Source organism: Lycorma delicatula, chromosome 4 (genome assembly GCF_047948215.1).
Source record: "Lycorma delicatula isolate Av1 chromosome 4, ASM4794821v1, whole genome shotgun sequence".
Taxonomy (NCBI): domain Eukaryota; kingdom Metazoa; phylum Arthropoda; class Insecta; order Hemiptera; family Fulgoridae; genus Lycorma; species Lycorma delicatula.
Window position 1 is genome coordinate 155,773,423 of NC_134458.1, and position 15,345 is coordinate 155,788,767.

The 15,345-nt window shown below is 30.4% G+C and overlaps 1 protein-coding gene across 2 annotated transcripts in view; it reads left to right on the top strand.

Moving 5' to 3' along the window:
• The window catches only part of Nos (Nitric oxide synthase), a 752,676-nt gene that overhangs the window by 691,431 nt on the left and 45,900 nt on the right, over window positions 1–15,345 (top strand). The window contains exons 13-14 of one of the 2 annotated variants that reach the window (XM_075364470.1): window positions 2,685–2,755; window positions 9,836–9,958. In XM_075364470.1, coding sequence (XP_075220585.1) covers window positions 2,685–2,755; window positions 9,836–9,958 — 194 coding nt within the window. The remainder of the gene's footprint in view (window positions 1–2,684; window positions 2,756–9,835; window positions 9,959–15,345) is intronic. The other variant, XM_075364469.1, reaches the window with a different exon arrangement.

A 15,345-nucleotide genomic window follows, 5' to 3' on the forward strand; every position in this document is an offset into this window, starting at 1 on the left:
ATACACCATCGGCTTATGGGTCCCAACCGCTCTCTTGTCATATATTTGCTAAAATGGGTAGGCGCACCCCGTCAACTACTAAAAATATATATGACATCCATAATAAAATTTATTTCGTCAAAGACAGCGATTCGCTGCCGCGCCTAGGTCGCTGAATGCCAGCTAGTACCTGTCCACCATTTTATACCACTTGGAGCCATAATAATTGGCTGGTGATCAGCCATACTAATGGTTAGCTTTCCCTTAAGCAAAGTACGGATGCCAGTTGAACAAAGCAACCGCATCTAGAAACTCCCATACGGTCCGACAATGCGGCTCTCGCCACATTGACTCGCCGCTTGTGAGTAGCCAGTTTTTTTGGTTGGTGAGCACCGGGGCATCTGTTGCCCTTAAAAACGAGCTCGAAGCATACCATTCCTCCAAATCCAGGGTAAGTTATACAAGGATCTTCCCTTAATCGTGGTGTCCCATTCCAGCTGCCGTACTTCCATCGCGAGGCTCTGCAGCCTCTTCTGCAGGTGGGAGTTGGGCAACTGAACAAAATTTAGATCCGGAACATTGTGATCGCCGTTCCGCTCCGGTACTGGCCAGCCTCAGTTGTTTTAAAAACACCAGTGCATACAATTAAGGCTCTGCGCTGGGCACTCCTTAAATTTTGAAGAAGTGCTCTATTCATATCCAACCTATGCGCCCAAACGAGCGCCGCATAAGAGATCATGCTTTTGAAGACACCTCGGTACACCATGTACATTTGACGGCCCGACAACCCATAATCTTTCCAAGCAATCCTTCTAAGTTTGTGCATCACTGAGACGGCGTCCGCCGCTACTTGCCTAATGTGGTTCCCGCTAAACGGCAACTTTTCATCAAACAAAACACCTAGGTACTTATGAACTCTAATTTGGCTGATTACACAGCTTTTATATTTAATATAGGGTTACGACTGTACGATAATTTGTGTGCGCCCTTGAGGAACATAGACTTCATCTTGCACAGAAATCTTTAAATTTTGAATGTCACTCCAGCCCTCTGCGGTTGACAAGGTCGCTTGCGCCTAGTCTTCTAGCTGTGATCGTGAATTACAACGAACTAAAAGGAGACAGTCATCTGCGAAATCCTGCGCCGTGATCCCTTCTGGAAATGCCAGTCCCAGAAATCCGTCGAATACCAGGTTCCACAACAGGGGACCGAGAACGGAACCCTGCGGGTTTCCCCTGGTAACGGATTTTTCCACAACTAGGTGAGCACCCTTAAACAGAGCCGTACTATTAGTCAAATAGTCACTACCACGGCCTCCAGGGCTACAGGAACATTGCGGCATTCCAACTCAGAGAGGACAGAACTCCAACACAAGGAAGGAACTGCTGCCTGTATGTCTATAAAAATTGCCAAACCATATTTACAGTCAGCGCTTTCCACCTCTGCAAGAGCATTAAGATGCAATTGTCGGTGCCAACCCCCTTTCGGATTTATACAGAGCATAGAAAGATGAACTATGAGATAAAGAGGACCATAAAACTAAAACATGCGGACTTGAACCATGACCCCTGGGGGCAGATGTTTCAGATAGTTACCAAATGGTTCGGGAGGCGCTTACCTGTCCTGATGCATGAGAGAACCAGGGATGAAGTGGTTCGACTTTTTCCATGTGGCAAGAGGATGCTTTCAAGCCCTTGTGATTTTGAGAAGAGACGTTTTACATTAGCTGAGGTCACTACAGCTGTCAATAAACTAGGTGAGAAGCGAAGCCCAGTTCCAGACGGCATACCGGCCTGCTTGGTACTTCTACGTAAGCCCAGAAGTGAAGATCTGGCTGTTAGCTATCATCCTCTGTGCCTATTGAATAACATGGGTAAAGCTGTGGAACGTATGCTGGCAAATCACATCATTGAAGAACTGAATAGCGGTGTTGGTTTTTGGTTTAAATGACAATCAATACGGTTTTTGGAAAGGCCACCCAGGCAGTTACTAGAGTATTGGACTGGGCAGACCCTAATATGTACAGACCATGACACGGTCTCTGAGGGGGGACGGGAACGACGTAGTCAGGCCTGGTTTACCCCACTTCAGGGATTTGAGGCGGGTGTTAAAATAAAAGATCCAACCGAGGATCTGACCTGCCATGCCAGACTTACTGCCAGTAGGTGAAGAGGCCCCCTTCCTTACCCCCTTAGAGTTAAAGAACACTCCCCGCTGGGCTGAGCTTTACTTAACTGTATGTCCGGCCCAGCGTAATAGGGATAATAGGGAAAAGAAGAAAAAATTTACTTAATATTATTTCATTTAACATAAATTTAATTCTATTATATTTTTAATATTATTCATTCAATTGATTTAAATCATTCAGTTCAAACCCAGCTCACACAGTGATAGACACTCACAGTTCACAGATCATTAATTCAATTCGTTAAAGTTTATACTTCAACCAGCAAATCTCCACTGCTACATACATATATGTGTTTTTTTTAGATGAAATATATCTAAAACCCTTCTCAGTTATGCCAAGAAAATTGGGTAAAAATTTGGTTGCAATTGATCGAGTAGTTTTTTGTTTATCCTGAACAAACAAAAACCCTCTTTCTCTTTATATAACAGTATAGATTAACTTACCATACACCACAGAGCAGATTATATTGCAAACAATACCAGTAAAAACACTTTAGTGAAGCATTTTTTTTTTTCAGGCATTTGCCCAGAATTTATATGCCATAAAGCTGGATGATGCAGGAATAATAAATGGTCATCCACCCCTCAGGTATGCATTATTTTTTATAGTCTGTTATATTAAAAAAACTCTGCTGAGAGACTAATTAATTAAAAAAATTTGTTATTAATTTAGATAATGATTTCAATAACATTGTTGCTCGTTTGGCAGTAACAAATTAAAAATATTAAATTTTTATAATATTGGTTTTTTTCTAATGCACGTATATTGTATATATATATATATATTTTTTTTTTAAAGTTGTGTTTATGGTGATAATTCAGGTTTTGATCTACTTTGAAAACAACTATTTTGTGTTATTAGTCACTTTATAAATTATATTAACTTTCTATATTCAAATAAACCCTTGGTTTCTAATATTTCTTTCTGTTGTTATGATTACATGTTAAATAATAAAGAAAATCACAGAAAATTGCTGGTTCAGTTAATCCATTTTAAAATTATTAATTTTAGAGATTTCATTTTATTAAATAATATAAATTGTTAATTAATGTCATCCATAAATGTTTAAGATAATTGCTGATAGTTTGATTTGATTATTTTCCAACTTAATCATTATTGCATTGTTTATACAAGAGTTATTTAATGAAAAAAATAGTTTGGATCATAATTGAGTTGTTATATTACAATATTCGAGTACTGATTGTCCATATTATTTGTCCAGGAATTATCCTGCTATTAACAAGGAAGGAACAGTGGAATTTAGAGTATTACCTTGAAATGTAATAATCCTTTACATGTACAATTACTTTATCATACACCTTACTTTTTTTATAAGGTGAACAGTATCATCCAACCCATTGGCTTCTTAAACATCATGAGATAATAATAAGAATAGGCAAGTAATAATTAACCAAAAAGGTTTTTATATCCCATTACAGTCAGACATAAAGAGCAGTAGTTTGATATCCTTTTATAGGTCTTTAAAATGTAGATTATTATGATAGTTTATAATTATCAGAGACAAGTGATTTAAATTTAATTAATTTTTATTATTTATTCATTTATTTTAAGAATGTTTTTTTTTAATTTGAAAAACATTCATTTTCACTCAGACTTTCAATGAAGTACACTAGTAACTGTTAAATGTCACTCCAGTTTCTATTACTTCATTGAGCATGTTAGTTCAGTTCAGTCTACAAATCTTTGTTCCTTATTGTCATTCAGTATTACATCATTAAAATACTGTAAAAAAAAAGATACATGGCATTGCTTAAGAATAATTTCAAATACTGGTGTTTATAGTCATGTAACCTACATGTAAAACAAACTATATTTATTTAATGATAAGAGTAATTTAATTTTAAACCTAGGGAACTAAGCAGATTAGGTTTTTAATTTTTTTCAACTTATATACTAAATAAATTTTCAAAATATTCGCCTCCTTGAGAGCACTAATGCAGTCATGAATTCGTTTCTTCATATTCAATGCATCTTTCCTTTGAGTTGTACTGATGTTAGAGATGCTGTCTTTTGAGATATTTTCTTTCAATTGATCCAAAGTATATTTGTTGTTTTTGTAAAAGTATCTTTCAAATGAATCCACAAATAAAAATTTGGTAGTGAAAAATCCAAGGGATATGGAGGGTTGTGAAATTACGTGATCATCCAAAAATTCATGCAAGAATTCCATAGTTGAATACAGCACTCTTGTGTGCATTCCATAGTGTGGAATGTAGCATAATCTTGCTGTAATCTTCAGTTTCATGTAAGACTATGAAGTTTTTAATAATATCTAAATAAGGTTCTATAGTTAATATTTATGAAAAAAATTTGTCTAACCATTCTTATTCCCAAAATTGTGCGCCAAACATGAACTTTTTAAGAATGCAATAGTCTTTCATGATAAATGTGAGAATTCTCAGAACTAAATCATACCATACTTTTAACTAATTATATACGCAGGAAGATGAACCCTTGCTTCATCTTAATAAAAGCATTGTACAAAACAGGCACATCACTTCAAATGAAACACTTAAACTACCTACAGTATTGAACTCGTCTGTTAAAGTCATGTTCTGAGAGTTCTTGCTCTACATTTCCTGTTTCATGAAATGTAGACACTAAACAAAAATAATAACTCTATTTGATATTGCACTATAAGGATAATTATCCATAAAAATATTCTGGGCTTATGAATAAGGTTGTATACTGATACAGATATAGGGACAATGAGTCATGTGATATTTGCATTTTGGTCTTATCTAGCACAGTCTCAGCAAAATACCTGCCTTATCAGAAATCCTGGAACAACATACTTACAAGCATAGGATAGGCATCTGTTTTGGGTTGTATAATTATATGAATATTCTGATACACATCCTGGGGTTTCTCTGAACCTCTCAAGAAAAGATATTTCGGACAACTTGGCACGTATAGGTTACCTTAAAGTATAAATGATATTAATGTACATAATTTGATCTTATGAAAAATTCAAACAATTTGATGATAGTTTATGATTAATAATTACAAAAATTAAAGATAAAGACCTTAAAAAACAACTTTAAAATGTTCAGAATGTAATTATTTTATGTTAGATATTAAAATAAAAAAAGAGATTTTAATATGTTAACCTGAGCCCACTGCAGTAATTTTATTACTATTTGAATGGAAGTTTTTCTTTAAGAAAAAAAAGAAAATTTTTCATGTCATTTAAAATGAAGTACTTAATGTACATTCCTCAAAATTTACAATTGTAAATTTTACAATAATTTTATGTTTCTTTTTGTCTTATTATTTCCCCTCCACAATAATTATTATATTTGATTAAAAACTATTGTGGTGTTTATTTATCTAATTTAAAGAAATGTATTTTTATTCTATACTTAAATATGTGTATGTTAAACTTTATATTAACAATTATAATTTGTTTATTAACAATTTGCTTTTGTTTATTACTTTAATTAATAAGTTGTTATTCTTAATCTTATTAACTTAATGTGGTTGCTTTATTTATAATATATGTTCTTGTAGACTAACTTTTTTCTGAATTTCATACTAATAATGTAACGTTATTCACTGTTTTAATCTAATGTACCTTCTATTGATTCAATTGATAATTACTTAATTAAGGTTTCATTCATGTTTGATAGGAAGTATGTGTGATATCTCTAGCAAACTCTACCATACTCATATTTCTAATAGTTTATTTATTGAAGTATCATTTGTGTGTGAGACCATAATTAATGTTTAAACAATCTGATTATGTTTTATAGTATTTAAGTAGCTAAGAATCAAAACTCACCAAAACTTTTTTTTTGTAATAATTGTTCTTTGTAGTTCATAACACAAGCTACCTAAAATTATGAGTTCATGACATTTCTCATGATAAAAATATTTATGTAAATAGTTTGTTACTTATTTTACTGTATATTTCAGGCAATCGGTCAACCTGCTTTTATCTCTTAATAAGGTAGACCAGGTTTATGCATTTATGTAATGTCGTTATTTTATTTAAATGTTTTCATATTCTGCCAAATCCCTCTTTTGTTTGACAAACTAACACTTAAAAAAAAATTTTTCTTTGTGTTTTCTTAATTTTTTTCTATTTCAAACAAAATTACATGTGTACAACAAAGGTAGCAAACTTGAATTTTCTGTTATAAAAATTACACTGATAAACATAATTTTTGTTTCCTAACATGCGATACATGCCTTTAATATGTTTTTTGATGCTGAAAATGAATATGAACTCAGAATCTTTCTATCACCCACCATTTTTGAAAAACTTTTAAACTTTAATTAAAGGATTTTTTCATTTTCTATCTATAGTTAGCATTTTAAGCTTCTATATTGCATTTTGTTAGCTCATTTTTTATTGTTTAACTTTGTTAACATAATTTGTAAGCTATAAATAAGCAATATTAGACAAAGAATTAAATCATATCATATTACGACATCATATCTAATACTGAAGAGTGAGCCTTCATGAACAAGAATAATCATGTCTGTGCAGGTCAAAACATGTAGCTGAAAACACAGCTGTGTTGTTTGTATTAAGCACTGGATTTAAGAATGAATTAATTTTGTTCAGTCTTATTGCTGTCTTAAGTTTGTTAACAGTGCACTGTCATAATGCCTCAAAATTGTGTTAAATGATGTGGATGCCTTTTGTTATGTATCTGGTGAGTTTACTATAAAATCAAGTAGAAAAAACATTACACCTTTAATTAAAAAAGCATATCATTTGTACTTTCAGTGTAAAATTGGTGATCAGGATAAGACGTGGGCTCCTCATGTAGTATGCACTAATTTTTCTGTATATTTAAGAGGATGGTTGAAAGGTACATGGAAGGCTTTGCCATTTGGTGTACCTATGGTTTGGCATGAACCAAAGGATCATGTAACCGATTGTTACTTTTGTTTAACAAGTGTGTCTGGAATTTCTAAAAAATCTAAACATACTGTAAAATATCCTTCATTTCAATCTGCAATCAGGCCTGTACCTCACAGTGAAATTATTCCAGTTCATGAGCCACCTGTGAATGTATGTTTCAAAAGCAGCGATGAAGAATCAGGCAGTACTGAAGAAGATAACAATGATTTTGATTTTGAATTATCTTCTAATAAGCCACATCTTACATCACAAGATGAATTAAATGACTTGGTTAGGGATTTAAATTTATCAAAAATCAAGTTGAGCTGTTAGGATCAAGACTGCAAGGTTGGAATTAACTTCAAAAAAATACAAAAATTTTGGGCTTTCGAAGCCGATAAAAAGAACGTTCTCAGTACTTAATTGATAAAAATAATGTGGTTTATTGCACAAATATTGATGAACTTATGTTGCACTTAGGACAAGTTCATAAACCTGAGGACTGACGCCTTTTCATGGATTCATCCAAGAATAGTTTAAAAGTGGTTCTACTACACAATGGTAACAAATATTCTTCGATACCAATTGCTTATGGTATAAAAACATAGCTGGAACATATGTGGTGATTTGAAAGTTATAGCTATTTTGTTAGGCATGCAGTAAGACTATACTAAGTACATGTGTCTTCTTTGTGAATGGGACAAATGAGCTAGGGATAAACAGTATGTTACCAGAGTGAAAAAAATAAGACAACTTAACTCCAAATGGGAAAAATATTATTTATGAGCCCTTAGTTGAACCTAAAAAAATATTTTTACCCTCTCTCCATATCAAGCTAGGACTAATGAAAAATTTTGTAAAAGCAATGAAGAAGGATAGTCTGAAGAAGGATGTAAGTGAAGCAAAAATTAAAGAAGGAATATTTGTTGGTCCTCAAGTAAGAGAGTTGGTCAAACATGATGTATTTAACTCAGTGTTAAATAATGTAGAAAGTACAGCTTGGGCTTCATTTAAAGATATTTGCAAAATTTTTCTCGGCAAACAAAAATCTGACAATTACAACGATATTGTTCAACTTCTTACTTCATACAGAGCTGTAGGATGTAGTATGTCTTTGAAAATACATTTCCTCCACTCATATGTGGATTTTTTCCCGGACAACCTCAGAGATGTAAATGACGAACATGGTGAACATTTCCAACAAGACATTTTGGTGATGGAAAGCCACTATAAAGGGAAATGGAATAATTACATGCTAGCCGATTACTGTTGAACATTAATTTGGGATGTGCCTGAGGCTGCTTATAAAAGAAAAGCATCAGTAAAATAATTCTAACACAGGTATGGCCATATAAAATTATAAATTTTACAGATTTTAACTATACTTTCGCTTAATTTTTTTTTTAAGTGTAATTTATTTAAAACTAAGGGTGATAGAAAAATTGTATTTACAGATCTGCAATGTACACAAAAAAGCGATTCAAGAAATGGTATCACATTTAGAGAAACATTAAAAAAATTTTTTTTGTCTATCAGCGTTATTAATGTTTGGTAGCAATGGATTTGGTTAGTGTTGATTCAAGTAATTTTATTTGTTCTTTTCTTTTAAATCATCTCTTAGTAGAATATCTATATTTCAAATATAGATTTATTTTTAAATGTTCCTTATTTTTTGTCTTCTTATTAAAAGAGGACAATATTTTATTGACATCCAAACAATCTCACACTGTTTGGTGGTGGTGGATAGAAGATTACCACCAAATCATTAATTTTTCCAATATACTTTGCATTTGTAACCTCAACCAGCCTTCTGAAATGTTCAGCCTTGTTTGTGCTCATTTTATGACCACTCCAAAAGTAACTAAACCACTTGTAAACTGTTCTAATCGATGGAGCTGGCTCACAGTAATATTTATCCGGCATAGCTTTAGTTTCATGCGTGGTATGTCTTTGAAAGAGTAATGTTTGTTCAGCACATAAAATTCTTTTTTGTCCATTTTTCACAAATCACAATACATGATTGATTCAAATCACTGCCAACAACAGAATTATGAATGTAACTGACTAAAACTTGGTATTTCCTCACAGCGGAGTAGTGGGAAACCAAGGATAACCTTGTAATTTTTCTATAATCATCATCTCTAGATTTTACATGGATTTGGTCAAACAGCCCTAATAAATATTAAATGAAAAAAATATTACCTTAAATTTGTAAAAAATAGTTAAAAAGATTTAGATCAGTCAAAAGAATTCAACATTTTATAATAATTACACATTAATCTTTATTTCAAATAAGTTTAACCTCTTATTTTCATTTTTTTTTTTTGCAAAGTGCATGCACATGTGTGTGTGTGTGTGTGTGTGTGTGTGTGTGTGTGTGTGTGTGTGTGTGTGTGTGCGTGTGTGTGTGTGTGTGTGTGTGTGTGTGTGTGTGTGTGTGTGTGTGTATGTGTGTGTTTGTTTGTTTTTAATATTTATAGTGATATATTTTTCTGTTTATCTGTAAAATTGTATTGAATGTGTAATTGTTTTGAAATTTGATTATATATGTTTTTTATTTCTTCTGTTTCTTTTCATTTTATATTTGGAAGACTATTTTTAGTTGATATTATTGTGAAGTCTTATTCCCTGGACTCTTAATCCCTAAATATTCTTTCCAGCATTTCACTATTTGTATTTATCCAACCAAATAATCTCCATCCTTTTGTATCACAATTGGATATATGATACAGAATTTTAAATATAATAACAATTAGTAACACTATAGTTTGTTCATTTGTCCATGAATAATGCAGCATGGCATCATCAGCATCATTTATTAAAGCAAACAGCCAATCGGAAAATACATTAGAACGTCAGCAATCATTAAGAGGTTCTGTTACAGATACAGATTCATTTGGGCCTCTCAGCAATGTCAGGTAACATAATATAAAAATAAATGTTTTTTCTTTGTTTCTTTTTGGCACTCATCACTCTTTATATATGAATTGGATCTGTCTGGTTGAACAATATTAAAAATCAGTGTTTTTAGCACATTTTGGAAGTTTGAAGTACTTTTTGTATCCCAGGCACAGTTTTGATAAATAAAATCATTGCTTTTGCACAATGTTTTTAAAAATTTATTATTAATTTTTATACAATCATTTTTTAATTAAGTGGTGTATTTTATTCTATTACAATTTTTTATTCTTTTAAACAAAAATATCAATCAGTTTGCTATGCTTTAACAGAAAACTACTGTAAAAGAGAAATTTCACTTTCTTTTTACAAAAAATGAATTTTAAAGAAATTGTTAATTGAATTAATAAAATGATAAAATTTTACTCATGGTAGTTGAAAAATTTGAACTAAACAGAATGAAATATATGACATACAAAGTTTTTAAAACTTTCATGTCATATCACTTTCAATTGCTTTGTGATCATCTTAGGTGAGGATGCTGCTGATCTCACTCTGGTGCCAGCTGATGTTATTGCTAGCATATAGACACTTATTCATAGCATCTAAACTACTCAACCTAATATAAACTATCTGCTTTTTAGAAGTATGATCATAAACTACTAATGGCCCCACATCATTTGAACATCACATTAAAGAAATCAAATCTCTAAGATACCTAATATACATACAGACATACCAGCCACCTTACTGACACAATTCTATAAAAATATAAAACTCAGGAATACGAGGGTAGCTGAAATGTAATGTACAGTCATTGACAACTCACAAATGAAAAGAGATAATCAAATTAAATATATATGGCATAAAAGTGCATTTTGTTCTCTACAATAAAATACATTTATTTTTCCATGTTTTCACCATTTACAGCTACACATTTCTTCCAACAGTGAACTAGTTATCTCATTCCATTAATTAAGAATAATGGTTGTCTTTCCTTGATCCATGACTTCACTATATCCTTTAATTCATCATCTGTGGTGAAATGAATACCCTTAATATCCTTCTTTAATCGTAGAAAGACGTGAAAATTGCAGGGTGAGTATGGAAGGTATGGAAAAGGTTTAAATTTCAACTCCAAAAGAGTCTCGATGATTACACATGATGTGTGTAGCTGAGCACTATCGTTTTGCAGAATTATTGCCTCCATGGATTGTTGAATATGATATATATATATATATCCTAAGATGTTTCATCACTTGTCTATTGCAGAGAATTTACAATCAAAATGGTTTTGAGAAAGCCAGTGATGTACACAAGCTTGGAATCCCAGAACACTGTCAAGAAAAATTTCTTGCAAAGGATTATATTTTGGATTTTTTTGATGGTGACAAATAACGTCAGTATTCCATCAACAGTTCCATCATCATAAACAGCTTTCAGACAATGATGAATGTCACTAGCAATCACTTATTCCATTGCTAAAAATTCAATCACTGAATGCTGTTTTAGGCGTGCTGACACAGCATGCATACTTGACTCTATAACAGTGGCAACTGACAGAAAATGAGAGGGTGTGGGTCAATGAGTTTTGGAATGTTAGAATTGGAGAGGAATGAAACTACAAAATGGCAATACCTTATATGGCATTTTTTTCTCCCATTGTGTTTCAGAGTTCATTGCATTTCAGTCACCTCTTGTATTAAATAAAAATTCAGAGAAAATAGCTTAGAAATAAAAAAAATCTTAAAGCGGTGTGGCCTACAGAATAAAAATTATCATTAACAAAGAATGCATCACCAAACATTTGAATCATCACTGGAATACATAAACAGATGGTAAAATGAAATTGATGGTAATTAGTTGTGAAAGGTGTAAAAAGTGCCAGAAATGATCTTACTGTTTTAATAATAATGTTGCCAGTGATAATACATATTACTGATTGGTAACTTTTAAGTATTTTCACTATAACCCTATGCTTTTTATTACTTTTTTTATTCAATTTTTTTTAACTAGAGTATATCCAATAACAAAGTTAATATTTATAAAGTCATATGTGCAAAAAGCACCTGCCGCAGATGACTTTTCAGTAAAGCTAACAGTTAGTGTTCTTTCCAACAATTGTACTGGTTTTAAATATTTTAGGAAAACTATTACAATCTTCTAATGGCAAGGAATACTGCAGCTAAATTTTATAAAATCTGAAAAAACACATTTGTAACTAGTCACAAACAGACAAAATGTCAATCGGTTCAATTAATACAGAACTTCTCTTAGCTCTATCAAACTCTTTCAAAAATGAGGTAATAAATGAATTGGTACAATTCAAAAAAGAAAAACTAAGTATATGCTTACAATAATATCAGCTGACTCAAGGACAAATCAGCAGCAATATTTACTGAAGATTGTGGAAAAAATGGTTGAAAGTACTAAATTTTAAGTTTCAAAATCAAAAAACAATCCAAGTTATAAATAAACTTTAAAAAATTCACTAAGTCAGGTACCATAGCAAAAGGAATTTTATTTTCAGTGTAATTAAATTCATTTTTATAATGTTGTTAATCCAGTTTAAAAGTCTAATCAAGGTTAAAAGAAAATTGATAAAAATGTAAAATAAACTAGGTAGTTGTTTTTGTACAGTCTTTTATGAAAATAAAATCTCCACATAATTTCTGAAATTATTTTGTATAGTAATAAAAGTTGTGGCATTTTGTAGAATATATAACAAATCAATGAAACACTTCCCTTAAGCAATAATTATGAGGAAGATATTCTTACAGTTTTTAATGTATGTATATTATGTACAATAATCATAATTGTTAAAGGTGATCTAACATCACTTCCAAAAATGAAATAGCCTCCTTAAAATAAAAAGAAGCATTCATGTTAAACTTACTGAGAAATGAACTGGTTTTCTGTTGCCTTCTTACTGAACCATATATACGATTAATTACATCAGGTAACCTACCAAAATACAGTTGATATTCAGTTCTATTAAGGGTGACTTCTTTATTCTGTTCATCACAGAACACTGGCTGTGTAGTGTACATCTATACTCTCAGAAAAAGCAACTTTGATTGATTCCTCTGGTAAGTCAGTTACATTTCATGTATTCCACCAATAAAAAAGAAAGACTGGGACAGATAGTGTTAAGTAACAGATTAATGTGTTTCATGGATTTACCATTGTGATATGTGTTTATACATTGCTTCAATGCAGCAGGTAAATCTAGTTTAAATACATTTCTTATTTTCTCCAGAACAAAATGTTTTTGGTGGTATCTGTATCATCAGTTTCATTTTTTAAAATAATACTGAATTTAAACAAAATTACATGTAAGTCATAAATAATAAAAAATAAATGTTGGTATATGAACAAACCATGTAATTTTGAGAAAGTCTTCATATAATTTCATGAATTACAATGAGGACTTTGCCAAAGATACACCTTTTATTGATAAATTTGTTAAAGATGTTTTTATAGATATACATTTGTGTTTTAATACTTCTAACGTGCTTGTGTTTAAAAAAAAATACAATGTATTTTTTTAAACTAATTTTGAAGTTACATGGAAATACATTATTGAAACCTTTTTTGAAGACATATATCATTTGACTGGTTTGATGCTATTCTAATTTCTTTCTGTTCTATGCGAATCTGTTAATTTTAATATAATTATTAATCATGTTATATCCTTTGTTAAATGTTTTATTCAATGTTTGTCCTTTCTCCATAGTTTTTGCCATCAAACCACTGTTAACAAATCAACTAAATCTGGATATCGATACAGTTCAATTTATGCAGTTCACCTTTTTTACAAAACATTTACCACAAACTTCCTTCCTTGTCTGTTCTACTTAAGACTTCTTCGTTACATATTTTATCAAACCAACTCTATTTTAATTTTAACATCCTTTTATAACACCATGTTTCAAAAAAGTATTGAAAATCGCTTTAAATGATAAAATATATATAAAGTAAGAATGAATAACTTTGTTGTAATTATTGCATAAGGTAGATTCATTGATTTGATTATAGTTAAATAATAAGGCAATGATATTTACAAAAGATATGTTTAACAAAATCATTTATTAATTTTTTTGTGAAAGAGATTTTTGAGAATACTATTTCAGGAAAAAAATTATGATTACATGATAAATGTTATTTAGGAGTCGAGATATTCAAAATCCAGAATTGTCTGTATATGAAAAACAAATCAAATAGGAAATCATTAAAAAATATATATAGAAATAAATGTAAGAGTAAAAATTTGTTATTTTATTATTAGACTACCACTGAATTAATTTTTAACTTATTTTGTACATTTTTCCACATGTGTGTGCTTTATGTATATATTGTATCATAAGTATGCATGTATTTTCTTCATACTTCTATGTTTTTGTGTTATACGTTTATGTGTCTTTACTGAATTAAATGGTTTGTTAATCACAGATAAGAAAATATGAAAATATTTGTGTCATATTTATCATGTTTAATCATTTAATGTGTAAACTAGGGTTTTCAAAGCTTACTATTTTAGTTTTATTTTTCTTTTAAATAACATGGTTTTTGTATTTATGTTAAGTTTATTTATTTAAAAATAACTTTTTAAATTATTATTTATAAATTTTCACTTGTAATTTATATTTAAATTTAGCCATAAAAAAATGATAATGGAGAATTTTTATAGAAAAAAGATGTTTATAATTCCTGATGCATTCCTAATTTTATAAAAGGAATTTTATATACAAAGTGTACTCATTATAATATTTGGTTAAACATGGTAATCAATTACACATTTACGTGTTCTGTGTGTAACACTGCATTAATTTAGTGGTTGTGGGTTAATATAGTATAAGGTTATATTAGTTTCAAAAATATTTGGGAAAGCTTTTGTGTAAAAGAAATTTGCAGTAAATTATTTTAATAAATAATTTATTAAAATAATGCTTGGTGCTTTTCCTAAAAATTACTAACCAATTATTACAGTTACAATTTTTACAACCATTATATTTGCCCTATTTTTTTTACATACAATTTTACAATTTTTTTTTTACTAGCATTATATTTTTTTGCCATTGTAATATACAAGGGATATTTTAGTAATAGTTATATGACTTATTATTAACTAATAATAATTAAAAATTATACCTTTACTCAAGTTCCTTCCATGCCCCTATAACTCTTATCTAATATTTTCAGGTTAAAAGGTATATATAAATATATATATATATTTATTACATATACATTATATTATATATACATTTAGATTAAGATGAACGTAAAGTTAATATGGGAAAAGTTAAATAGGTAAATAAAAATAAAAAAATTGTCTTAATAAATTATGAATTTGTATTTTGAGTAAAAACCTAATTTAATAGGGCTTCTTCCTTTTAAAAAAAAGAAG